Source organism: Eulemur rufifrons, chromosome 17 (genome assembly GCF_041146395.1).
Source record: "Eulemur rufifrons isolate Redbay chromosome 17, OSU_ERuf_1, whole genome shotgun sequence".
In the NCBI taxonomy this organism is placed as follows: domain Eukaryota; kingdom Metazoa; phylum Chordata; class Mammalia; order Primates; family Lemuridae; genus Eulemur; species Eulemur rufifrons.
The window spans coordinates 14,880,495-14,907,476 of NC_090999.1; the positions used below are offsets into that span (position 1 = coordinate 14,880,495).

General features: G+C 35.2%; 1 protein-coding gene across 2 annotated transcripts in view; it reads right to left on the reverse strand.

The window, feature by feature from the left end:
- CDH12 (cadherin 12) overlaps window positions 1-21,889 on the reverse strand; it is a 256,507-nt gene extending 234,618 nt beyond the window's left edge. For both annotated transcript variants that reach the window (XM_069492504.1, XM_069492503.1), the window contains exon 1: window positions 21,659-21,889. In XM_069492504.1, coding sequence (XP_069348605.1) covers window positions 21,659-21,889 — 231 coding nt within the window. The remainder of the gene's footprint in view (window positions 1-21,658) is intronic.
- Window positions 21,890-26,982: the final 5,093 nt, after the last annotated feature.

A 26,982-nucleotide genomic window follows, 5' to 3' on the forward strand; every position in this document is an offset into this window, starting at 1 on the left:
ACTTTGTCCTGCATGTACAAAGCACTAGCAAAAACCAACAATGCTATCCATTAAATTTTATTTTTCTTGGATATTTTTCCTCTTTCATAATCTTGCCTCAAGTATATTTCTGCTACATTTTCCCTACATTTTCTCACAACAATAAAGGAATGGGAGTTTTGTTGCTGTGGTATTTTACAATTTATTGGTTTCACGTGGATGAGCATAACTGGCAACCTAAAACTACCTGTGATTATCTTCTTTCAGCCAGTGTTTGTAAATATTTTCTCGAGAACTGCTCACCTATGACATCTCACCCTGCCTCCCTCTAATCTCCCTTCTATTCATGATGCTGCTTAACCAGTTGTGTGGAGGCACAGACCTGAAATTTAATTTTTACTTTTATTTTTGGTGCACACACACTAAGGTGCTGTTTTTGCTAGTCTGTTTCACTCCTTTGCTTGCTAATAAGACAAGAAGTCAGCGTATTTTACTCATTTGGTTTTGATTTGCAAGATTCGTTTTTGTTTTTGCTTAACAATTAATAAATTGTATTCAAAACTTGTTTTGACAAATGGTATATGCATTTGTTGTTTTCCACATAACTTTTCTTGTCAAGTGTTATGAGATCTCTTCTTCGGTAAAATAAAAATTTATTACATTTGTTAAATTTATCTTTAAGTTTGTTGGTGCATAGCAATTAGTTTTTAAACTCTTTATCATGAAAGTAAACAAAAAATAAAAAAAAAAAAACTAATAGGAACAGTTTCAACCAAGAGGCTTTTCAAAGCAGAGTTCAAAACCTCTTAGGAATATGCTATTGTATATTTTGGCATCTAATATTTATGTGGCAAAAATGTTTTGGACATATAACATATTTTAAAATAGATGCTAAAAGAAAGTTTTCTTCTCTCCAATGTATTTGTTTATTGAATGATTATATTTTAAGTTTTTTTTTTTTTCCCATTTAAGAATACTGAGAGTCTCTCTTGGTTTTCTTTTTCTTTTCCCTTCTTTAATCATCCCAGATAAGTGAAGAAGAATGTCTGAAGTGCCACTCTATGTTTCTGATTTGTTAAAAATATTTGGAGTGGTGCTTTATAAGTCTTGCTGTTTTGAAGCTCTTTATTTTCACCGAAACATAAACTCCCTCAGCTGTTCTTTATCCGGTAATTGAGTAATTGTGATGCCCTTCTTCGGGGACTGAATTAACATATGTCTCCAGTTATAACCCATTCAACATTATCGCTTTAGCTCCTTGAAAGTGACATCATGAGAATGAATAATGTGTGTGATGCTACGTGTCTTCCCGGAGCTTTCACCCACAGCCAGGTCTCATTTGGGAGCTTGCTTTACTTTCTGTTAACATGCTTATGTGCCAGGAAGCATATTAGACACTGTCAAAATGTTATCGTGGCTATGCAGGTACAGCTCTCTAGTGTCACAGTGGCTGCTAACCTGGCTTTGTCGCCAGGAAGACTTGGTTTTGGACCCCAGCTCTCTGATTCCATGAGTGACCTGTGACAAATGACTGAACTTCCCTTATACCTCCACTTTTTTTATCCTTAACATGCAAAAAACAATAGCACTACCCTCTTGGGGGTGCTGAGAGAATTAATAATACTTGCATACTCTCCACATGGAAATCATAAAATATTAAATGATAGGTGTGATCTTTACTAATATTAGAGCTCACCTCTTACATTTACTCTATCACACCACCTTTTACAGGTATTTTCAAATATATCCAATTCTTATCGTTCCTAAACTTTGTACCAAAGCCGTAATTTTTATGCCTAAGTCTTTATTTCTTTAACATCAAAGAAACTGTTTTATAGTCCACAAGCATAATCTTCAATTGTTTTCAAAAATCATCTTGTAGCATTTCTGAATGGCTGAAGTAGTTTCCAAGAGTATCAGGATAATCGAATAAGGCTAGAACTTAACAACCAGGTTTATTTTTCAAACACTGGTCCTTTACTTGGGGGTGCTCACCCCTCCCATCATAATGTAGTTTTTGCTCTTCACTCTGGTCAAGAGCACTGTTCAGTGCTTTACCTCTACACTACAATAGGTAAAGGTACTTTACCTTTAAGCATGAGAAACACTAGAAATCCTACTCTTTCAAGAAATTTTTCTAGAAACGCCATCTCCACTTCATCCTCTCCTCTTCCAATTTTTTTATGTACTCAAATTTGATACAATTTGTAAATAATTTCTAGAGCTGGAAGAATCAGCAAGCTTATTGCTAAATTATTTCCCACCTTAATATTCATGGTTATTTGGTAGAGATTTGATTTTTTATATTTTTGAAACTAGAAAAATTTTAACTGGAAAATTTCCATTTAGTTTCCACCTTCCAAGAAGAATAGGGTTTGTCATTGCACAAGACTTTTTCTTAGTTCTGGAAAAAACTAATAGAATGGCCTACTATAGTTACACAGATATATGGTAAAAAACCTTCCCACTCATGTGAGAGCAAAATTTTATAATTGGACAGTTTGGCAAATATCTGCTCATGTTTTAGTTTATATTAAGTGTTGAAATTAGATTTCACGTTTCTTCTAAGTATCTGTTTCATCTAAAGTCTATAGAAGAACAGAATAATTTCTGACAGTAATGTGGAGGCTATCAATGTGATGATATATGCCCAAAGTATGTAGAGTCCCTGACTGAGGCCAAATGGTTAGAGGATAACAGGGACCCCTGAGAAAAAGGTCACCATAATGATAGGAAAGAAATTCTGTATTAAAACCAAGACTAGGCCATAGGAGAGTGATACTGTTTTAAGCCTAGAATGCAGTTAATTCCAGACCTCGATGGGCATGCCCTGGGAAAAATAGCTGCATGCATGTGTGTGATTTAATAGAGTTATAACAATATAGTCACAGCCTTTGGGGCTCAGGAAATTTTCTAAATGATGTACACACTAAGGTGGCCATATAATTTATCATTTAATGGAACATTTTGAATGTAAAAATAGATGCTATTAATATATTCACCCTGATACCAGGTGTGTAACACTATACCCAACTGGATAATTACTGAGAAGAAAGCACCTCTTCCCTTGCCGCATGAAGAGCAACTCTAGCCTTGGGAAATCAGCAGAGACCTGCACTGCAAGGCCAGGTAGACCTTGGACAATGAAGAGTGGGTTGCTGCAGTCAGCACTTCACTCCCCGCGGAGGCAGCTGCAAGGAAAACTTATTTATGACAGGTGCAAGCCACCGGGGGAAGGACTAGACATTCTGCTCAATTGCTATATAGGGACTGGAAAATAGCAAGTAGAAGTGACCTGATTTTGTAGGTCTATACTACTGAAGCCTAGGACTTAAAGGGTGCATATTGAAACCTATATTTTCATTCCTGCTAACGTTCAATTCTTCCTTCCTATTTAAACTTATATTTTCCTCTTATCTTAAAATTCTCAGTTTCTACTCTTTTCCATTTATCTAAATCTTATTTGTTATTCTGAACGTTCCCTTAGGAAGCTTAGCATCTTCAGAGTACATAATATTTTTTGTAAGTAATTATTTTACTTAATTGAATTGGATTATTCCCCTACCCAGTTATCTCATTATTAACTTAATGTTTGCTCTTTTTTTTTTTCTTCTTCTTATTTTTCTTTATCTGCTAAACATCCTATAATGCACATAATGGTTGCTCTTGGTGATTGCTTGATTCGAACATTTTACTTACTAACACCCATTCATTAATAAAGTTCATTAATATATTCATTAATAAATAAAAAATCATAAGGAAAGGCACAAGCTTTAATATATGAATATGACTACACTTCAAAACTGATCAAATGATAAAATTTAAATAACAATCTCTTAAATATATTTAATGCCCCATATAATAACTAAAGTTTGGTATTTAATAAAAATTTTCATGTTATGAAACAATCTAATCAGTGGAGGCAAACAGTAAAAAATGCTTGGCAAATTATTAGTGCATGTTTGCTAATATTGATAAAGATATATAACTAACACTTCTAAACTTTGAATTTAAATACTGGCATTCTAAAATATGAAATCATTTTTACATTTCTTCCATGAAATGTAAATTTTTAAAATTTACATATAATTGCAACATTCATTTGCACATTGTTTATTGTAATGAATATAAGTGAGGCAGATATTATTAAAAATAAGTAAATGTTCAAAGCAACCAACAAAAGAAAGTAGGGTCTTTGAAATAAGTTTTTAATTTTTTTCTCCACTATGCACATTATCACTTATTTAATCTTTTTTGTGCTACAAATCCCCCTGGTCCTGATATTGTTTATTTGTTCACGTGAATTTATTGAATATATTTGGTTTTGGCCTGACTTCTCCAATACATTGTTAACTTTGCATACATGTATTTCATCTGTGCTTTATAACAGGAATCATTGTAATCTCTACAAAATGAGATTAATGAATTCTAGTAATTTCCCCAGTTATTGTGACTATGTGTTCAAAATTATACTGTTGTTCCAAACATATAGATAGATACATTAAAGGGAAGGAAAGCTTGAAACATGGGCATGCTTGGGAGGCTGGGAGGTTCTTGAGAAACTAAGAAATAATAGTGGAAATAAGAGCCTATGTTTGACTTTATAAAACATGACAGATTTCTCCTATATGATTTCGTTCAAAGGAACGAAAAGTACATTCTGATGAATCTAGACACTTTTCTGTGAAGCCCAAATCCCCACATGCCATCCAGAAATATTACAATTTCTACACTGGACAAAAAATCGTGAAGGCAATATAGTAACATTAATGACACTTGGTTGAGAATCTATATACATCATCCCATATGTGGATTCAGTAATCCCCATAATAACCTTATGATTTTCTTTTTGTATCATTTCTGCTTTACAGATAAGGATATTAAGGGGGTAAGATTACTCAAAGAAATGCCAGTGACATATTCAGCCATTAAACAAATAGAACTTCATCACTCCATGAAAACTTGTGCAAACACACTGTTTCCACTTAGTTGAATAATTATAAATATCTGGTTCTTGTGAATACAAGAGAGCCCACAATTCTTCCATTGCACCTGCTGTTGTTTTTTCTTTTTTTTCTTCCCCACAGAAGACTCATTTCTGACAACCAGCCCCTCCTCTGGAGAACCCTGAATCATCAATACAGAGACAGGACTGAGTGAATTCTGCATGTCCACAAATGAAAGGATTAAGTCTGTATAGTGTTCTTATTATGTCAAGATTTAGAAAGGGTTAGGGCATTTTTTTTTTTTCCTGGAAAGGGCAAGGTAGTAAATATTTGAGGTTTTATGAACCATCCAGTTTCCATCATAACTATTCAATTTTGTCATTGTAATATAAAGTAGCCATAGATAATATGGAAACATATAAGCATGTCTGTGTTCCAATAAAACTTTATTTATAAAAACAGGCAGTAGGCTAGATTTAGTTTGAAGGCCATACTTTGCCAACCCCTGATCTAAATTTGTATTTGAAAAGCTCCTGTTAATGTTTAAGTTTTCCTTTATTGACCAAAATATTTACCTGGAACTCCTGGACCTGAAACAAAGAACAGCATGAGTAGGGGCAGCCATCAAGCAGAGAAGCACATTCAAAGATGCTCAGGAACTTGTCACTTGTGGGGAAAAAAAGATTCTTTAACTGAACTCAATATCTGAACCCCTCTTCTTTCCCAGGGGAGAAAAAAAAGAATGGAATCAGGGAAGGTGGTGAACTCTGAGGAGCTGGTCTATTCAGACACAGAGAAATTGGTGGCATATAAATGGATTTCTGCAGACAGTAAAAAAGGCTTTCTTCTCTCCTCTTCTCCCTTCTAATACTCCTACCTACAAATCATGAGAAAAGGCTTCCTGTTTTAATATCCACAAGAACCAGATATTTATAATTTTTCAATAAAGTGGAAAAATGGTGTGTTTTTAAAAGTTTTTGTGTAGTGATGAAGTTCTACTTGTTTAATGGCATGTAGTGGCTGAATATATTACTGGCATCTCTGTGTCCTCCAGGAAATCAAGTGGTATGCAAAAAGTCACAATGAATGCCTATCCCTCGTAGTAATTCCTTCACATTTAAAAATATATTTAGAAATTTTGAAAGTATTTGATGATGCTGCCTAGAGAGAAATCTAGTATATTTTTAATATATATCCACTGTTTTTTAACCTCTTAGAATAGCCTCCTCTATTTTGCCCCTAAATTTTCCCTTCTTCCAGTCTCTTAAGCAGGTTTTTAATATACAAAGAAAGAGAGGAAGGAAGGAAAAGAAATATTTCACCTGATGTATCATCTTCTATCTCATTTTAATTTTCAGGTTTTAAATGGGTTCAGAAACTCGTATTCTTTAAGAAGAGAAAAAAGAGAATGCTTCTCCAATCATTTGAGAGAAATTAAACTATTGTTACTTTCCATGTGCTGGTGCTTTGGCGCTAGCTACATGAGTGCAGCTGTAGGCATAAGGAAAACATTCTGTTTATGCAAACAGCTATGAAGCAAAGAGGGGTGTTTTTCTCTGATTGTGATCATGTAATGGATAAGAAAGATATGTTTACATATTCTCCTAGTTGATGCTCAAATTGTTTTATTTGAAGGGAAAAATTACTTTTTCTTGTGTTTTATTTATTTATTTTTTAAAGCTGTAACACTGGTTCTTTAGGGATGGCTTCAAAAGTTACAATCTGAAACGTATTTGCAAATGTAGCTGATACAGTCAACACAGCTACAATTCTATATAGTTCCAATGCTATCAATTCGTGTCTCAGTTTGTAAGTCTACTCAACAGAGAATTGTTTTTATAGTCTTTAATATATTATGGGAAAATATCATTGCACTATTTTAATGCCCATAACTTTGAAAGCAACATTTTGAATTACAATCTCATATTCTTTATGGTACATGCCTGAAAATATCATAAAATCATGTAACTCTTTCCAAATTGTCTCACGTTATTTCAAAATTCAATAGCACTGAATACTTAGAAAAATAAGGAAAAATTTAATTTTATATAAAGCTTCTACTCCTTATTATACTAAATTACCATTTATGATAGAAAAAGTAATTCTTAACTATTAAAGAATGAGATTATCAGTTTAATTATGGAGAGACTTATTTCAAACAATTATTCATATACAGTAGCTGAAAGATAAGTTAACTTCTATCATTTAGATGAGAAAAACGTGTGTACACTGTAAAGGTTGTACTTATTGAGAAGATAGTTAAGTTGTAGAGACCAGCATCACTGAGGGCTGAGAATAGACTTGGGACTTCATATTTTCAGATTCATCACTTCTTTATATTTATAATTCTAAGTCCAAGATTCAGAATGGAAAAGGATATGAGCTCTAGGAGAATATGATTGTTTTGTTACTTAAAAACAACAAAAGAGAAAAAGAGAAGGGGCCCTCATTTAACTACTGACTAAGCAATTCATTTAGGTGACAGAGGAAGATATTCAAATTGCTTCTAACTTTACTAAGTCACTACACTCTTCCGTGTTGCTTTAGTAAATCAACACACTATATAATGTCAGAAGACAATTCATCATAGATCTCTCATGTTACTACAAGTTTTGTATAGAAAGCCTGGAATCTTTTATCAAGACTATATTTTCAATGATGTTTATATAGCATACAACCTTGAAAAACTGAGGCTGTGTCTTCTCTCAAAGCAAAGGGCAGACACTTTTTTTTTTTTACTGGATAGTAAAAGATAGTGTTTCCTTCCAAAATAAAGGACAGTAATTATCAGGGGTCCTCTCCTGTAATGCAACCCTCTACATGTAATGGCATCCATCTGGGCCTACCTACTTTGCCCCGATGTTACTTGGGGGAAATGGGAACTGACTTAATTATGCTGATGATTGTGCTGCTTGCTGTGCTGTGAGTGAAAAAGGTTCCTTTTCTCTGACCAAAGCATTTCATGTCTTTTTCTGGCATCCATGCAACTGTGGAAGACAGTTCTTGACAGTTGACATAAAACAGCAAAAAGCAACAGCACTCTTTAATAATGAGTATGTACTAACAGTCCCTTCTAAGGTGATTACACTGATATATATCACATAGAAAATGTCCTTGTGTAATCTTTATGGGAAATTTTAGGAGTAGAAAAAATATGCTTTCCTATTAGTAATTTCATATATTAGCTATACAGTATATTGATGAAATGTCAGTATCAATAAATTGTGTTGTGCCTCATGAACAATAAAACATACATAGATGGTACTTTCTACACCAGTGGTTTCACTTTTTTCAAAGTCAGGAAAGAAGAATGTTTCTCAAATATATGTACTACGTTTAAATTTTACCAAAAGGATATTTTCACATTTCAGGTACAGGTTTGAGTGGAATAACCATGACACATATTCATGAGTTCAATGTTGTTAGAAGACGAGAACATTAAATTTGAAATCATTATCATTGAGCTCACTTCTTATACTCCCTATTTTTCTCTCTTATCTTTTTATACAGGTGGACTTTCCCAGGACTCTTCTCAAATCATTCTACTGGGGTTTATCTCTTATTACCTGGTATAATATACAAGTTGTAGAATTTCAACAATATTAGCCCACAGAGAACACTGTCTTCCAAAGAATCTACCTAATATTTCAGAGAAAGGATTTATGACACATGCACACACAGATACACACAAACATTAATTATACTATGTGGTTTGTGACAAATTCACTTAAAATATTTCTGGTGCCAATATAATTTGTGTATGTGATCCTCCACTATGTTAGTCACATGGATGGACACACACATGCTTAAGTGCTTTCATTGGCTAATTATCATAAGGCCGGGAATTAGAATCAAAGCTTATCCTAGCTTAAGTAACTACAGTCGGGGATGTGTTTAATAGAAAAAGTAGCATTGAAAGTTAATTAGACATAGGATGGAAGAAGAGCAGGAAGAAAGGAGAAGAAAGAAGAAAGAAAAAAAGAGAAAAAGAAAAACACAGTCCTCAAATCTTAAATGTTTTTCATGTTATTTTTGAGATGCTGGCTTTAGTGATTCATATATTGATTTAAAGACAGCTGAATTCCACTCAAGGTCTTGCCAATTCAATTAAAATAAACACACTGAACCTTTATGGTATACCTATTAGGAAATAACAAGCATATTATGGAACAACTACAAGCAAGAAATAAATTGTAAAGGAGAGAGAACTAGCATACAATGGTTATCAACTATTCGACAGGAACTTTAGTATATTGTGTCATTTCTTTGTTCAAATTCCATTTCAAGTAATTTTCCTCTTAACTGTATTGCTATCTAATCATAGCCAAAGATGATGATTTCAAAGATAGCCTCATGTTTTGAGAGAGACTATAAAATTCAGTGATATGTCTAAGAATCAGGTGTGCATTTAAATATCAGGCTTACCTAAAAAGGCTGTAAAAAAGAGCTAAAATGGCTCCTTCCAGCGTTTGCTAAAGAAAAAGTGGGTGGCTAAAGATGCTTTGATGAGCAACAAGGTTAACCCATTTGGCAGCAGAATGAATTAGAGATAAAGCTTTGATTTAGGGCACTTGAATACACTGCAAAAATTCTCAGATATGTAAGAGAGCCAGGAGTCAAGAAAATGCATGAGATTTGAAATAACCAAGCAATGTCAGGATATCCTATTATCTGCATTTTTAAAATAAGATGTGAGTTTTCCCATTTCTATCAACTCAGAAGGAGACTATTATATCTGAATGACAGTAGTGAAACACATTAGACAGAGCTTGAGACATACTTCTAGGAAGATTGAGTTGGTGTTATGAGCCTTGAATCTCAAATGAACAGGAACCACTCTGATATTAAAAGCTTACACTTAAAAGTAAATTGCACAACGAAAGCTACATTATAGGCTTCTCAAAAACTACATGACTCAAGAACCAAATAAGTAAATAAGTAGATAAATAAATATTATACCATGAGAACTGAACTATTAAAAATATTTAACTATGAAAGTATAATTTTGTGATACAATTTTCTTTTTCTTTTTTAGAGACAGGGTCTCACTCTGTTGCCCAGACTGCAGCCTCAAACTCCTGGCTTCAAGCAATCCTCCTTCCTCAGCCTCTCAAGTAGCTGGGACTATAGGCATGAGCCACCATGCCTAATTTTTCTTCTATTTTAGAGATGGAGGTCTCACTATATTGCACAGGCTGGTCATGACTCCTGGCCGCAAGCAATCTTCTCACCTCAGCCTTCCAAGGATTATAGGCATGAGCTACATAATTGGCTTTGCATTTTTCTTGGGTTTTAAAGGTTATACACATGGGTCAAAATGTCATCCTAATATTAAGTGTTAAAACAGAAGAAATTTCAAATAGACAAGTTATTTTTGCAATGCAATTGTAGCTATCATGTTACTTCTATTTTTCTTTTTGGACTTTGACTCTGGATAGATGCTAATTTCAGAAGACTCAAATGATCACTAGATCCACCAGATAGCATATGGATTTATGGAGGCCAAATAATCAATGGAGTTTATTAGCTCAGGTCTGTCTCACAGTGGGGCCAGTGGCTCTCCAACCCATTCTGTGGATATTTCCCCAGTTCTGGAATGTATAATTGAAATAGATAATGCTTAGCAGGTGGCAGAATTCCCTTGCTGGTTCTCTGATGCGTGGAGTTAGGGCTATTATGGTGGGAAAGGCAAAGTAGAAGCCACCAAAACTCTCCTTTGGATAGAACAATAATAAACCAAAGCAATAATGCATTCCTGAAGAGACTGCAGAGATTAGTGCCACCTCCAAGGATGAAAGATGCAGGGGCGGTGGTTCCCACCTCACCCCCACTTAACTCTCGTATTTGGACTGTGAAGAAGACATGTGTACCTTGGGGAATAACAGTGGATTATCATAACCAGGTGGTGACTCTAACTGCAGCTGATGTACCAGATGTGGTTTCATTGCTTGAGCAAATTAGCTCATCCCCTGGTACCTGGTATGTAGCTATTGATATGGAAAATAAATGTTCTCCATCTCTGTTGGTAAAGACTATCATTAGCAGTTTGCCTCTTGCTGGCAAGGTCAGCAGTATAACTTCATTGCCATATTAATTCTCCAGCTTTATATCATAATTAAGTACACAGGGATCTTAATCACCTTTTCCTTCACAAGATATTACACAGATCCATTACAATGATAATATTATGCTAATTGGATCTAGTGAGCAAGAAGTAGCAACTACTCTAAACTTACTGATAAAACATTTACTTACAAAGGGGGAGGGAAATAAATCTGACAAAAATTCAAGAACTTTCTACCTCAGTAAAATTTCTAGGGGTCCAATAATGTGGGGCATGTTGAGATATCTTTGCTATGGGGAAGGATAAGTTGTTGCATGGGACCCCTCCTACAGCCTCCCCAAAGGCATAGCACCTCAGAGATTTTTTTTATGTTTTTATTTTGGAGGCAACATATTTCTCATTTTGGTGTGTTACTCTGGCCTAACGAATGACCCAAAACACTGCTAAATTTGAGCGGGGCCCACAAAAAAAGAAGGCTCTGAACTAGGTCCAAGCTGCTGTGCGAGCTGTTCTGCCACTTAGGCTATATGATCCAGAAAATCCAATGGTGCTTGAAGTGTCAGTAGTAGATAGAGAAGTTGTTTGGAGTCTTTTGTTAGTTCAGTTTGGAGAACTGCAGCACAGGCCTGTAGGATTTGGGGGAAAAGCCTTGTCATCCTCTGTGGATATCCATTCTCCTTTTGAGAAACAGCCTATGGTCTGCTGCTGGGCCTTAGTGAATACTGAGCATTACCCATAGTACACAAACTTATCATGTGACCTGAGCTGGCGATCATGAACTGGGTGCTGTATGGCCCAGCAAGCCCCAGAGTTGAGTATGCATAGCACTACTCCATCATCAGGTAAAAGTGGTATATACAAAGTCAGGTCTAAGCAGGCCCTGAAGGAACAAGTAAGTTATATGAAGAAGTGGCCAAATGCCTAGGGTCCCCGACTCCTGCTACACTGTGTTCTCTGTCTCAGCCTTCATCTATGGCCTCATGATGTATTTCTTGCATCAGTTGACAGACAAAAAGAAGACTTGGACCTGGCTTACATACAGTTCTTAGTAGACAAGTACCACCAGAAATTGGTCAGCTGCAGTATAACAGCCTTTCTGGGACATCTTTGAAAGACAGTGGTGAAGGGAAATTTTCCCAGTGGGCAGAACTTTGAGCAGTACACCTGGTTTGTCATATTGCTTAGAATTAGAATATGCCAGACTTGTGATTATATATTGATTCAAGGGCTATGGCCAATGATTTGGCTGGGTGCTCAGGGACTTGGAAGGAAATGATTGGAAAATTAGTGACAAGGAAGTATAGATAAGAGGTATATGGATAGACCTCTCCGTGCAAAAAATACGAAGATAGATGAATATTTACAAAAAAGTAACATGAGCAGAGGAGGATTTTAATATGAAGTGGATAGGTTGATCCATTCTGTGGATACCACTCAGCCTCTTTCACCAGCCACTCCTGCCATTATCCAAGGGACTCATGGAAAAAGTGGCAAATGGTGGCAGGGACGGGGTTATACAGAGGCTTAGCAACATGGACTTCCACTCACCAAGGCTGATCTGGCTACAGCCATTGCTGAGAGGCTAATCTGACAGCAGCAGAGACTTCATTTGACCTGTGGATTTTAACATCTTTTGTCATTCCTGTTCTTAAAAGTTTTCTTGGTTTATCTGCCATGAATGCTTGCCTTTTACTTCTTGCTAATTATATCTATCTAATTCTTCATCAGCTTTGAAATTAAAAATCAGGGTTCTTTTGCCTTCTGTATAATTTTTTCTAGAGTGTATTACCCACTTATTTGATTTTAACTACCACCTGCATACCAATTACTCTGTTCTGAGTACTAGATTAATGTATCTAAATATCTATGATATAAGTCACTTGAGTACTTCTAAGTAACTAAGGATATACAATGTCTAGCATTGATCATCTTATATCTTATTCTAGTCCCAAATTCATAAGGGATATTAATAAAACAGAAGTCAGAAATCTGTGTCATTTTTACTTCTCTTTCTCTTTTACTCTTTACCTGCCATTGTCCCCTAATTTCTGCAGATTTTTCCTCCACAATTTTTCTCTAATCTGTCTCATACTTTATGTTCCCATGACAAATGGATCTTGAATTATTTTAATCTCTCTACCTTTCAAATCTTCAACTCTATAAAACTTAGAAAAACCAGCGAGAAAAAAATCAAACAACTCCATTAAAGAGTGGGCAAAAGACACGAAGAGAAACTTTTCAAAAGAACATAGACTAATGGCCAATAAAATGAAAAAATGCTCAACATCTCTAATCATCACGGAAATGCAAATCAAAACCACAATGAGATATCACTTAACTCTAGTGAGAATGGCTTTCATCAAAAGTCCCAAAACAATAAATGTTGGGCGTGAATGCAGAGAGATAGGAACACTCATACACTGCTGGTGGGACTGCAAACTAGTACAACTTCTATGGAAAGTAATGTGGGGATATCTTAAAGAACTAAAAGTAGAACTACTGTTTGGTCCAGCAATCCCACTACTGGGTATTTATCCAAAGGAAAAAAGACATTTTATAATAAAGATATCTGTACTCCAATGTTTACAGCAGCACCATTCACAATTGCAAAGATGTGGAAACAACCCAAGTGCCCACCAATACACGAGTGGATTAATAAAATGTGGCATATGTATACTATGGAGTACTACTCAGACATAAAAAAAAAAATGGCAAAATACCTCTTGTATTATCCTGGATGGAGCTGGAGCCCATTCTTCTAAGTGAAGTATCACAAGAATGGAAAAACAAACAACCACAGGTACTCAACATTAAATTGGTACTAATCAATCAACACATAGGCCATATGGAAGTAAAATTTATCAGGTGTGGGGCAGGTGGGTGGGGGGAGGAGGGGATGGGTAATTCACACCTAACAGGTGCAGTATGCACTGTAAGGGGGATGGGCATGCTTGTAGCTGGGACTCTGGTGGTGCGAAGGCAATATATGTAACCAAATCATTTGTACCCCCGTGATATTCTGAAATTAAAAATAATCTTCAACTTTAATATACCATTTCTTTCATTACATCCTATGCAAAGCTGTTATAATCTTCTCCTACAAATGCTATCTCTGTACCTGTTTCCCTGCCAGTGCATCTTTTAATTGGTTGTCTGAGTGATAATTCTAGAAATGCAATTCCATTGATATTAAACCCCAAACAAGACAGTTTTGTGACTAGTAACACCCTTAAGAATAAATACTACTCATTTTGGTATCAGAATTGACCCTTCCCACACTTTCTATTTTTTCCTATTCTAACCATTTGGCTTTGAACTTTCTGACAATGCTGAAATATGGTTATCTAGGCTCACCTTGACCTTTCAAGCTTCAGTGCTCATAAAAACTTTTCCTCAGACTACCTCTTCTGGAAAAATCAAATCATTCTTCAAGACTTAACTCAGGTGCTTCATCACCTGTGGAGGATTTCTTGGATTCCTCCATCTTCTGGACATAGTCATAGACCTTCTGGTGTTGTCAAAGCCTCTAATAGTATCTCTATTATAGTACTTTTGATAGAATATTGAAATTACTATTAGTACTTAAGAGCCTTAAAGGATAATAAACTCTGATAGTTTCTGGTGCAATGCAGCTAGGCTACCTGTCTTAACATGTTACTTCAGCATTCACTGGGTATTGAGTCGTGGGGAAGTTAGTGTTGTGTGCCTCAGTTTTCTGATATGTAAAACAGGGCTACAGTAATATCCCTCATACTGCTGTTTTGAAGATTATATAAATTTATGTCTGTAAAGCAATTAAAACAGTGCCCAAAGGAAGCTCTCAATAAAGCTTACCTTTAATAATTGCAATCTAGAGACTTTCATACTTAACATTCATCCTCACAAGGCTTAATCTGTCTCAAGTCATAATGCATTCTTCACCAAAAATATGTTGAATAAATGGATGCCTCTGAAACTGGGGTTTATATAACTTTCAATTTTTAATCTTTTTGCCCTTTTAAACAAATTAGACTTAAGAATTAAATTTAAGAATTGCTGCTAACTACAATTTATCTGAAATGACAACTCAATTTCCTAAATTACTCTTTGAGGATAAAATAGGTAGCATTTTCTTGCTACACAGCTTTGAGGCTATGACAAAACTTCATACTACACAGACATAGGCATACAATTATCTATGTTGGTCTAAGCATCCAACTTATTGAATGTGTATGTATACACACTTATGCATTTTTATGTTAGTGTCTACGATAATACAGGTTTTTTGCTTTTGGTTACTTTGAGCCAATTGTTAACATCTGAATTAAAAATCTTTGCAGATCAAATGAATTTCTTTCTTACTTTACAGGGTGGAACCTTATACTAATCCAGGTATTGTAACAAATCCAAAATGTGTAATTGAGGAAAGCATTGGCTTTACCTCCAGATACTCTTGTGATTTCTTTGTATAGAAAGAAAAAAAAATTAGGTTATTAAGTATGACATGTCCAATTTCTTTAAGTGCTAAGTTTGACAGTTGATAATCTCTGACATTTCACTTTTTCACTTTTATTATGAAGGTATATCCTCAATCTTTCAAACACATGATTTGGCTTGTGATTACCTTTCAAATTTTTTTTTTAGAGTAATTTTTGTGAAACCATGGATATCTCAAAAATTTGTGTTATTTTTGAATATGAATTCCATTGTGGAACAAATGCAGCGCAGACAGCTTGAAATATCAATGATGTTAATCTTGAATATAAGCCACATAGGCAACCTGAGACCAAGGTGAATAACGAGCTGAAAGCTGTAGTGGCAGCAAATTTATCTCAACCTATGCATGAATTAGCAGCAAGGTTTGACATTACTATTAAAACAATATTGGACCATTTGAAAGAAACCAGCAAGGTAAAGAAGCTGGATAGATGAGTAACCCCTGAATTAAAAGTGTGTCGGAAGAGAAATCATCTCAAAGCTTACCTTTCTTTGCTGTCATGACATAAAGGCAAACAACTTCTACACCATATAGTTACATGTGATGAAAAATGGATTCTTTTTGACAATCACGAGCATTTGGCACAATAGTTGGATAATGATGAAGTGCAGAAACACAGTCCAAAACCGAATATTCATCCAAAAAACCTAATGGTGTTTGTTTGGTGCTCCAGCGCTGGTATTATCCCCTACGGCTTCATGAAACCTGGTCAATTGATTACAGCAGATGTCTACTGCAACCAATTGAAATGATGAGGATACTGGTAATTAAGCAGCTGAGATTGGTCAATAGAGACAGGCCAATCCTCTTGTAAAACAATGCTCAACCACGTTTCACAAACAATGATGCTCAAACTAGAGAAGCTGGCCTTGGAAACGCTCTGTCATCCACCACACTCACCAGACCTTGCATCAACTGACTACCACTACTTCCAGGCTTTGGACCACTTCTTGCAAGGAAAATTACTCAATTCTCAACAAGCTGTGGAAAACGCCTTTCATTATTTTACTGCCACTTGCTCTCTAGGCTTCTTTGCTGCTGGCATAAACCAGCTACTGTTAAGATACTTTGATTAATTGTACTGCTTCTTGTTTGAGATATAATAAACTACACTTTTGATTTGAAATTGGACATTTCATATTTAATGACCTAATAATCATCATTATGAGGAACATCACAGTTTTGTCTTCTTAGAAAAGTTGTCAATATTAAAATCTGTTCCTTTATATGTAATGATCGTTGAGGCTCCTGTCCACTAAGTAACTCAGGGTCCTCTCTATAAATTTCTATGAGGGCATTATTTTAGAGTTGAATGTAGAAAATTTAATTTTTCTCTAAAATAGTGGAGTTTTCAATAACGGGAACTATACAAATTAATTTTTTCCATATATGCTCTTTTTGAAAAAAGACAGAAAGTCAAATTTGAAGTTGACGATAGTACAGCTGACCTTCAACAACAGAGGTGTGGACAGTGGAGGTCACTTATCCGTAGATTTTTCTCACCTCTCCCACTCCTGAGATAGCAAGACTGTCTCTTGCCCTCCTCTTGCTCTTCCTCCTCAGCTTACATGACGTGAAGATGACAAAGATGAAGACATTTATGATGATTCTCTTCCACTTAATAAATAGTGAATATATTTTTTTCTCCTTATCATTTCCTTAACATTTATTTTCTCTAGTTTACTCTATTGTAAGAATATGGTATATAATGCATATAACATACAAAATATGTGTTAATTCATAATTTATAGTATCAGTAAGTCTTCTGGTCAATAGCAGGCTATTAGTAGTTAAGTTCTATGGGGTCAAAAGTTATACTTGGATTTTCTATTGTGCAAGTTTTCAACTGCAGTCAGTTGATTATTGTGCTAGGCACTTTTGCATTTGTCTTTTTCCTTAGCCTTGAGTTCTATATTATTTATAGTAATTCACTTTTCTTTGGGCAGTCTAGAAGCCCTGCTAGAAAGAGCAGAAGTGCCAATATACTTAATGTTTTTACATACTCATATAATGATTTGAATTGGTCCCTATGTTATCATATTTCTATTCTCAAATCTAGAAGCATCAAGACAGAGTTAATTAAATTTTAATTAGTTTCCTTGTGGAAAAGAAATCTTGGCAACTGTTGTTTCATTTGCATTAGAAATATACATTGTTTAAGAACCATGGGTTTTCATTACTCATTACCAATGTGGAGCCATGTACCGGTGGAAATAATGCTGTTTAAATTTGATAATAGGTTAGATGTTAGAATTACACCTTTTTATAAAAAATTTTAATTTTTATTTTTAATTATGAGTACATAATTGTTGTATATGTTTATAGGGTTCACGTGATATATTGATACAGGCATACAATGTATATTAATCAAATCTGGATAATTGAAGTATCCATCACTTTTTAATCATATTTTTTATGCTTTACACATTAATATCTTTATGTAAAACTCATATATATAGAAAATGCTTTGTGCATGCTAGATGGATGTTTAAAAACAGAGGAATATGAATCAACATTATTTATTTATTTATTCAGCTGGTATTAGTTCAATGTCAACTGTGCGTCAGGCACTGTGCTCGTCTTGGGAACATTCGAATAGATAAGCCAGACTTACATCTGTCCTCATGGTATTTACAGTCTAATGGCAAAAATATCACAGTCTAATCATAACTATGAACCTATATACCTCTTTATTCACCAGTTCTCCTTTTAAAGAAGGTTGAAACCAATTTCTCTTTTGTTTATCTCAGTACTTAGATTCTTCTGTGTTTCACTCTGGCGTATTCTCATCCTGACTGTCCTACAAGACAAAACATGGAGGAATTCTATGTCCAGAGTTTCTGGATTTTTTTTCTTTTTTACCTTGCTAGTCTCTAGTCCATGTTCTTAGTACAGCCTATGAATTTTTTATTTGTTATTTTTTAAATACTCATTTGTATTTTTTTTATTTCAGAATATTATGGGGGTACAAATGTTTTGGTTACATGATTTGCTTTTGTGCAGTTTGAGCCAAAGTTACAAGTGTGTCCAACACCAAGATAGTGTGTATTGTACCCATTAGGTGTGAATTTGCCCTGCCCTTCCACTCCCTTCCAACCTGCTTGATTTCTGTTGAGTTTTACTACTATATGTGCACATGGGTATTGATCAATTAGTTTCAATTTAATAGTGAGTACATGTGGTATTTTTTTTTTTTCCCATTCTTGTGATACTTCACTTAGAAGAATGGTCTCCAGTTCCATCCAGGTTGTTACAAAAGTTATTAGAGCATCGCTTTTTTTTTTTTGTTTGTTTGTTTGTTTTGTTTTTTCTGGCTTGGTAGTACTTCATAGTATACATATATCACATTTTATTAATCCACTCATGTAATGAGGGGAAATTGGGTTGTTTCCACATCTTTGCAATTGTGAATTGCGCTGCTATAAACATTGAGTGCATGTGTCTTTTTAAAAAGCAATTTTTTTTCCTTTTGGGTAAATACCCAATAGTGGGATTGCTGTATCAAATGGTAGGTCTACTTGTAGTTCTTTGAGGTATCTCCATACTATTTTCCATAATGGATGTACTAGTTTGCAGTCCTACCAACAGTGTATAAGTGTTCCCTTCTCTCCACATCCATGCCAGCATCTATTGTTTTGGGACTTTTTGATAAAAGCCATTCTCGCTGGAGTTAGGTGATATCTTTTTAATCATATTTATAAACACTTTTAAATGAACTGGATGAATTCCATTCTTTCACAGCAATTACAAAAATGGAATTTCAAAGTATTAGACAAGAACTTGCATAAGCAATCTCACAGATTATTTTTTACTTACGTCCACCGGGAGGTGAAGTACTACCTTATCTAGGGTCAAATAAAAGTAAATTTCATTAATTTTTCAACTTAATGTCATCTTTATTACCTCCAAATCTAGAAACTAAAGTCTATGGATCTGCTTAAATCAAAAACAAAAAATAGGCTGGGTTTAGTGGCTTATGCCTATAATCCCAGTACTTTGGGAATCCAAGGCAGGAGGATCGCTTGATCCTAGGTGTTCGAGACCAGCTTGGGCAACATCGGAGACCCCTGTCTCTACAAAAATATAAAAAGAAATTATCTTGGTTTGGTGGTGCATGCCTGTAGTCTTAACTACTCAGGAAGCTGAGGCAGGAGGATCATCTGAGCCCAAAAGTTTGAGGTTGCAATGAGCTATCATGATGCCACTGCACTCTAGCTGGGGCAGCAGAGTGAGACCCTGTCTCAAACAAACAAACAAACAAACAAATACAGAGAATATCTTCTCTTCAAGCATTTGCCAGGAACCTCAATAGGATGTATAGCTTCTATAATAAACAGAATTGATTGAGATAACTAATATTAATATATATGAAGCAGAGTTTTAGAGCTATGCTGTCTTCCATTTATCTTGGATTTCAAACTCCATTCTTAAATTAAATCAAAAGAAACAAGTGTACCAGAAGTACATGAAATTATCTTACCTAGAAACGTTTTAGTGATTATCATATTCCACGATCATACTGAGGAATTATATAAGCAGAAGCTTTGTGCAGGAATTTCAGAGGACTTTTATACTTTGCAGTGTCTTCCTCAATATTTTCTAAGACCCTTCCTGTGTCCTTGGCTATCTGTGAGCAGCCTCAGAATGGAATCCTGATCAGGGCTCCTTGGTCTGGGCTGGAAGTATATAGGCCTCAGCGTCCGTTTTTCCCATTTTGGGCTCTCTTTAACACAACGTGTGGGGTCATGTGTGCCCTGTGGAGCTCCAGGGATTGCAATATGGGGTTGTACCAGGGCCACATGCCCACACCCTGATTCCTAGTAGGCACCTTATGAAAGAGATAGGTCCTGCTTAAGGGCACTGTATTTCTTTTTTGGTAAGGTCTTGGAAAATTGGACTGCCAGAATGATACTCACAGACTCATTTGGGGTGACTCAATTTTTATATGTAGATAATTGCCCTGTAAAATAGTATTTGCCTGGGGCCCTGTATGCCTTAGTGGCAACTCTGGCTGTATGTTTGTTTTCAATTAAGTTTCTATTGAAAGACCTTCTTCACTGTATCCTTTAACATCCTTTAAATACATTTCCACAAGGCAAATTAAAAAAAAAAAAATGTGGTACAAAGCATTTAGATCTTGAATGAATATGCTTCGTTTGACTTAACGTTGTAATCATAAGACCCATCATTTTTCTCTTTTCAGAAAGCTGAGGGGATATAATGGTCAAGAATTTTCATCTTCTATGTTCATTTCCAAATACTCTTTCTACTATGGTTTTCCATTTCTGCCTTTGGATTTAGTTTAAACTGTTCTTGAACATATATATTTTTAAAAAAGCCCATGACAAAAATCTCTTAGAAAATTTAGAAATGAATTCACAAAATCAAAATAAATTAAAAATGTTTTGGTATAATGGATAAGTTCTATCTATTCTAGACATGGGTGAAAATTTTTATGAAACAAAAATAAGCAGCAAAACATTAAGTGTGCTGAAACAGTTGCCATCAACAATTTTGTATAAAAAATTAAATTTCTACAAACTTGCAATAAAACTTAAAAAATTGTATGCTATATTGAAGATTGTGTATATATTTGGGATCCAACATTTATTACTTTAGCCATAAATAGCTTTATAAATAGCTTGTGAAACATGTAATAAAGAAATTATTTATAAAGCATAAGGTAAATCAAATACTTCTGAATCGTAATAAAAATGGTATGTCATGTTTTAAGGGGAAAGGAGAAAGAATACATCCTGGTCATTTAAGAATACCAATATCAGTTTATAATATTTATACCTAGTGATTTTTCTCTGTGTTTTTTGTTGGTACACAATTCCAGTTTGGCTGTGAGTAGTAATATGTTATAACTACTCTTATACTATGTTTATAATTATACTTAATGACATTGGAGTATTGAACTTCATGTCTTCAGCAAAGATTGTCAAAGACAGAAACAAAAAAATACTGTTTTCATTAAAATAATCAGAGAATTGAAGCAAAGAGGGGATTAATGATATTCCAAAGCTTACCCGGGCCATCGAGTCAGGAAGATAAACCAGGTCTCTTGGATTTCAATGCCAGTGTTCTAGTCACTGGTTCGTTCAACTCCTGTGCAAAACATCGATACACAACACACAATGCATATTCCCCCTTCCTATCAAGTGGTGGTCAAAAGAAACACGCCATTACCTTTCCCACATACTGAGGCTCGGAGCCCATGTATTCTTCCAGCACAAAAAATTGATTCCATACCCAGCCACGCTTAACTCGTTGGAAATGTGACCGTCGCCCTGGAAGGTGGATAACATTTTCTCTTGGTTCTGTGGCTAAAGTCTGTTGTGGCTGTGGTTGAAGTGGTGTTAGGAGGCCTCCATCAAACAGGACCCAGAGAAGCAGGGATAAACAGTTCCTTGTAAGCATTGGCAAAGGCTTTCCTGCAGCAGAGTGATAAAAACTCCAGCACTTAATGTAGAATTGTGGAATCCAGGTTTGAAGTGTATGTGGCCTCCACCACTTAGCTTCCTGTTTTATTGCAGAAATGACAACACAGGCATTAATCCTTTTGATGAAAAGACTTCTGCTGTATTATATTCCATCTAAAGAGACCTATAAAATAGATTAACAAAGATACATTTAATTAATAAAATTACATGATGATATTCATCAAAACATTCATTATATCTTCCAACAGTTAAAGAAACAGAGGAAAGACTTTAAAAGAATGATATTGCTAAACAGTTGCTGCTATTCAATTTTTTGACTATAAGTTTTCTTACAGACTTAAAAAAATATTAGTTACAATGAAGCAAATGATGTATTGTAAACAAAAACAAATTTCATATAATTTAGGAATCATTTTAAGGCAAGAACACAGATTACTATTTTTAAAGTGAACTATTAAGTTAGAATAGGATTTTATAACATCAGCACTATGGACATCTTAGGGATTCTAGGGAGTTATTTTGTGCATTTTAGATTTTTAACAGCATCCTTTTCTTCTACTTAATAGATGACAGTAGCATACTGTCCCACACCCAGTATGACAACAAAAAAATATCTCCAGACATTGTCAAATATCCCCTGCGGGGAGCAAAATAGACCAGGATTAAGAACTATAAATGTGGAGTGTAAAGGAAAAAGAACAATTTTTTTTTTTTTTTTTTTTTTGTTGAGACAGAGTCTCACTTTGTTGCCCAGGCTAGAGTGAGTGCCGTGGCGTCAGCTTAGCTCACAGCAACCTCAAACTCCTGGGCTTAAGCGATCCTACTGCCTCAGCCTCCCGAGTAGCTGGGACTACAGGCATGCGCCACTATGCCCGGCTAATTTTTTTTTTTTCTATATAGATTTTTTTTTAGGTGTCCATATAATGTCTTTCTATTTTTAGTAGAGACGGGGTCTCGCTCAGGCTGGTCTCGAACTCCTGACCTTGAGCAATCCACCCGCCTCGGCCTCCCAGAGTGCTAGGATTACAGGCGTGAGCCACCGCGCCCGGCCAAAAAGAACAATTTTAAAAAGCAAAAAAGTCCCTGAAGTTAAAGAATAGAAAGATTCAGACCACCCAGGAAACAACAAAATAAGTATCTAAATGTAAAAGTAAATGATCTTACGAAATGTAAATGATTGGTAAAATGTCAGATAATTATAATGCTATATAAGCTTAAAATTAAAAAAAAAAAAAATGCTTCTCTAGCCTTGCTATGCTAGAAACACTGGTTACATGAGAATGGCTTTGTAGATGGTGCACAGCTCAGAGAAATCTTGGATCCTCATCAGATGGACAACCTATACTCTCCATTTAGGTAAAATAAGCTTTCAACTTTTCCCTATAACAAGCATTTTTTAGGTTCTCTTATCTAATATTCATTGTCTATAATGTACGAGGTCCTTAATTATGCAGTAGATAAGAAAGAAGGAGCAATATTTGTCTCTCTAAAATCAGAAAGAGAAAATAAACAGTCAAACAAATAAATAAGGGCAAATTATGCCACTGCGAAAAAAAGGAAACAGGAGCATCCTGATGGTAAAACTTAAGTTACTGAAAAACTCTTGTGTAAGTGACAATTACACTGAAAGCTAAAGGAATGGAACCATTCCTACAGTTTGCAAGCAGGCGTAGGCAAAATGTTGCTTGAGCCAGGGTGTTTACACATTTGGCAGTAGGGGCACAATGCTCAGAGCCTGTGAGGTTTCCTAGGGCCAAAAATATTAGGAGCCAGAAAATATATATAAGGCCTCCGTAACAACAGAACTAAAACCCAAATCAATACGTGTTTAATTAAATGTCCATAAAACATGGCACTTTTGTCAACCAGGCAGCTGTAATCCAGTTTAATGCTTATTCAGTTATGTTTAACAAAATAAAAATGTAAAATCCATTCTTCACAAATATTCAAATTTAAACATTTAATGTTGGAGCAGTGCTCCATACCTGAGATGAGATACAAGATGGGGAGTGTCCAAAAGTTATACTCTGAAAGTACTCTAAAAAAATAAATAAATAAAACAAGGTATGATAATTTTTCTACTGTCTGAAGGATTACAACTGTTAGATAGTGACAAAAACATAAGTAATACATATTTTATTGCATCTTTTCATTCTTGCAAATTAATAGTCATGTAGAGTTAACTTAGACCTACACTGTCCGATATGGAAACCACTAGTTATAAGAAACTATTTATTTAAAATTTGGCAATTTGTAATAGTGATGTGCTCTACTTTTAAATTATATGCTGAATATTAAAGACAGTACAAAGAAAAAATGTATAATATCTTAATTTTTATATTCATTACTTGCTGACATGATAATATTTTGGATACATTAGGCTAAATAAATATATATTATTCAAGATTGATAACAGACTTAAACCTAAGGCAGGAAACCTTAAGAATTCTAGAAGAAGATGTTGGGAAGACCCTTTCAGACATCGGCGTAGGCAAAGAATTTTTGAAGAAGACCCCCAAAGCAATCACAGCAGCAACAAAAATAAATAAATGGGATCTGATCAAATTAAAAAGCTTTTGCATAGCCAAGGCAACTACCATTAGAGCGAATAGACAGCCTACAGAATAGGAGAAGATATTCGCTCTCTACACATCCAATAAAGGGCTGCTAACAAGACTCTATCTAGAACTTAAAAAAATCAACAAGAAAAAAATCAAACAACCCCATCAATAAATGAGCAAAGTAAATGAACAGAAACTTTTCAAGAGAAGACAGAATAATGGCCAGCAAACATATAAAAAAAAAGCTCAACATCTCTAATCATTAGAGAAATGCAAATCAAAACCACAATGACATATCACCTAACCCCAGTGAGATTGGCCTCTATCAAAAAAATTCCAAAACAACAAATGCTGGCAAGGATATGGAGAGACAGGAATGCTCTTACACTGCTGGTGGAACTGCAAATTAGTGCAACCTCTGTGGAAAAGAATTTAGAGATACCTTAAAGAGCTAAAAATAGAAATACCATTTGATCCAGCAATAGCACTATTAGGCATCTACCCAAAAGAGCAAAAGACATTCTATAATAAAGACATCTGCACCCGAATGTTTATGGCAGCACAATTCACTATTGTAAGGATGTGGAGACAACCCAAGTGCCTGTCGATTCATGAGTGGATTAATAACATTTGGTACATATATACACAGTGGAATATTACTCAATTATAAGAAATGACAATGATCTAGCACCTCTTATATTTTCCTGGATAGAGCTTCAGCCCATCCTCCAAAGTAAGGTATCACAAGAATGGGAGAATAGGCTCCACAAGTACTCGCCATCAAATTGGCACTGACTGATCAACACTATGGTGCTCACACAGTAGTAATATTCTCCAGGGAGTAGGGGGTTATGGGGGGTAAACTCACAACTAATGGACGTGATGAGCATTGTAGAGGGGAAGGGCAAAGTCATAAAGTATAACCAAAATGTTTGTACCCTCATAATATCCTGAAATTTTAAAAAAAGCTAATTTTATTTATTTATTTTTACTTTTTTAATGTGCTTACTAGAAAAATTAAAATTCCATTTGGGCTCACATTGACAGCTTGCATTACTTTCTTTTAGGCAGCATTGATTTAGACAATAGAGTTTAAATCACAAAACTGTGATTTCTATTTAAGATTTTATTTTTAATATTTAAAGTCAAATATCTAATGTGAACTGTATCATGTTTGTGTTAACAATATATTAGGAATTCAGAGAATATTTGCACCTATTATTTTTTCAATAAGCCTGTGTAAGCATAATGGGCATATTTACATCTTCTGTTTTCAAGTTTAAACTGCTAACAATAACCTCCAAAGTGTTTAAATTTCTTGAACTTCCCATATTTTCCATGTTTCTTCCCATACTCATATTAGTCTTAGAACATGTACAGTTCAGATGGGGAGGTAAACATGAGGAGAAAAGGTCGGTGGCAGGCACTCTGACTTCCCGAACCTATTCTAGTGTATATCATTTGTTTGTATTTCTGCCTTCGTGTTCCATGAAATTTTTCTTTTCCACTTTTTTGGGGAAGTGAGGTATCAAAACTCAGACTCTAGAGAGCGTTGACATCTAAGGTTATTTCTGGAAACAAATATCTTTTTATTGTATATTGAATATCTTTTTATGTTGGATATCTGGCTATATTTATCATCATTGCCATCACTCTGGTTCAAGCTCCCGTAGAAGTCAAAAGTGTCTAAAATCTGAGTTGTGGTCCCCTACCAGAGTAATCTTCTAGAAATTCTCATCCACTTGTTTCATTTCCCCTCTGTATGTTATGCTGGAATGTGTGTATGTAATGTGGGGAAATTAGCTTAAAAGTGATTGGTAAGTGGAGAGGAACGTGAATGGAACATGGGAAGTACAGTGGTCCCCCTTACCCACAGAGAACATATCCCTTGATTCCCAGCGGATGCCTGAAACCATGGATAGTACCGAACCTGACTGCCATTAATCAGAAAACATTTCTGTGTATGTCTTCCCCCCACAGATTTAATGTCTTTTCCATCTGAACTGAGCATTAGCACACACTGTGGCCATAACTTTTGCAGTCTGAGGTGAGACAGAAAAACTACCAGGAGTTTCTTTTTCATTCTTCACAATTTCACAGAAGATTCATTCTTACCATAGCAACTTCAGCATATGATCTTATCTTTCCTCTCCTCTCCTCTCCCTCCCTCCCTCCCTCCCTCCCTCCCTTTCTTTCTTTCTTTTCTTTCTAGGAGAACTTTTATGTTTTCATTTAAAGGAAGCACTCATGGCTTCTCTTTGGCATATCCTGAATGGCCAGCCTCACTGCTTTTGCACTTTGTGACCATTTTTAAGTAAAATAAGGGTTACCTGATCACAAGTGCTGTGATACTGCAACAGTGGATCTGATCACCAGGATGGCTGCTAAGTGACCAGTGGGCAGGTGGTGTCTACAGACTGGACAAAGGGGTGACTCACTGCCTGGGTGGGACAGAGTGGGATTTTGTCACGCTACTCAGACCAGCACACAATTTAAAACTTATAAATGG